The sequence below is a fragment of the Dipodomys spectabilis genome, unplaced genomic scaffold (genome assembly GCF_019054845.1).
Source record: "Dipodomys spectabilis isolate Male_0828 unplaced genomic scaffold, ASM1905484v1 ptg001151l, whole genome shotgun sequence".
Classification (NCBI taxonomy): Eukaryota; Metazoa; Chordata; class Mammalia; order Rodentia; family Heteromyidae; genus Dipodomys; species Dipodomys spectabilis.
In genome coordinates, this window is record NW_024871828.1 from 12,278 (window position 1) to 13,198 (window position 921).

The following is a 921-nucleotide window of genomic DNA, read 5'->3' on the forward strand; positions in this document are numbered from 1 at the left end:
CATGGGTTTATATGGGAAATCTTTCATGGAGAGAGAAAACAAAAACAGGGGGCGCCTGGCCCAGGCGGTGGCGGCATGGGGCAGGGGGTGGGGGTGGTTATGTAAGCATTGAGCGCTCCCGTGAGCTGGGAGCCAATAGGAGGCCTCGGAGGCTCGTGCTCATGCATGCAGGGTTGTGGAGGGAGCGCAGAAAGTCCACGCGCCCTCCGCCTCGTCCACCGCTGCCACCTCCTCCAGCCACTGTGGTGCTGCCTGTGTGCTCATTCAGTGAGGACCGGGGACCTCTTTTGTGAAGCGGCATCTGAGGAGACTGGCGCTCGCGATGGCAGACGAAAAGCCCAAGGAAGGAGTCAAGACTGAGAACAACGATCATATTAATTTGAAGGTGGCGGGGCAGGATGGTTCTGTGGTGCAGTTTAAGATGAAGAGGCATACACCACTTAGTAAACTAATGAAAGCCTACTGTGAACGACAGGGTTTGTCAATGAGGCAGGTCAGATTCCGATTTGATGGGCAGACAATCAATGACACAGACACACCTGCACAGTTGGAAATGGAGGATGGAGATACAATTGATGTGTTCCAGCAGCAGAGAGGAGCTGTCTACTAAAAAAGGGAACCTGCTACTTTACTCCAGAACTTTGTTCTTATAGACCAAGAATACATTCTTAATTAGAAAACTGCAATTTGGTTCCACCACATCCTGACTACTACAGTATAGTTTTCTCTATTCTTTCCTTTTCCCCTTCCCCATTCCTTTATTGTACATAAAGTAACTGGTGTATGTGCACAAGCATATTGCTTTTCTTTTTTCTTTTTCTTTTAAACTAAATGGCCAATGGTATATTTTGATTGACATCAAATGGAGATGGGATGGGAAAAAATACTGGTCCTGTGAAAATATCCCCCTTCTCCATTCGT

The 921-nt window shown here is 47.9% G+C and overlaps 1 protein-coding gene across 1 annotated transcript; it reads left to right on the forward strand.

The window, feature by feature from the left end:
• Nucleotides 1-316: 316 nt before the first annotated feature.
• On the forward strand, nucleotides 317-610 carry LOC122102977 (small ubiquitin-related modifier 2-like). The gene is made up of 2 exons (XM_042673552.1): nucleotides 317-476; nucleotides 534-610. Exons 1-2 carry the CDS (start codon nucleotides 323-325, stop codon nucleotides 608-610), a joined length of 231 nt encoding a protein of 76 aa, XP_042529486.1. The 5' UTR covers nucleotides 317-322.
• Nucleotides 611-921: the final 311 nt, after the last annotated feature.

Excerpts from the sequence above, each read along its gene's own strand:
- LOC122102977 (XM_042673552.1), top strand. The coding sequence starts at position 323 with ATGGCAGACGAAAAGCCCAAGGAAGGAGTCAAGACTGAGAACAACGAT. Across the intron at positions 477-533 it reads AGCCTACTGTGAACGACAGG|ACACACCTGCACAGTTGGAA; the intron begins GTTTGTCAATGA and ends TCAATGACACAG.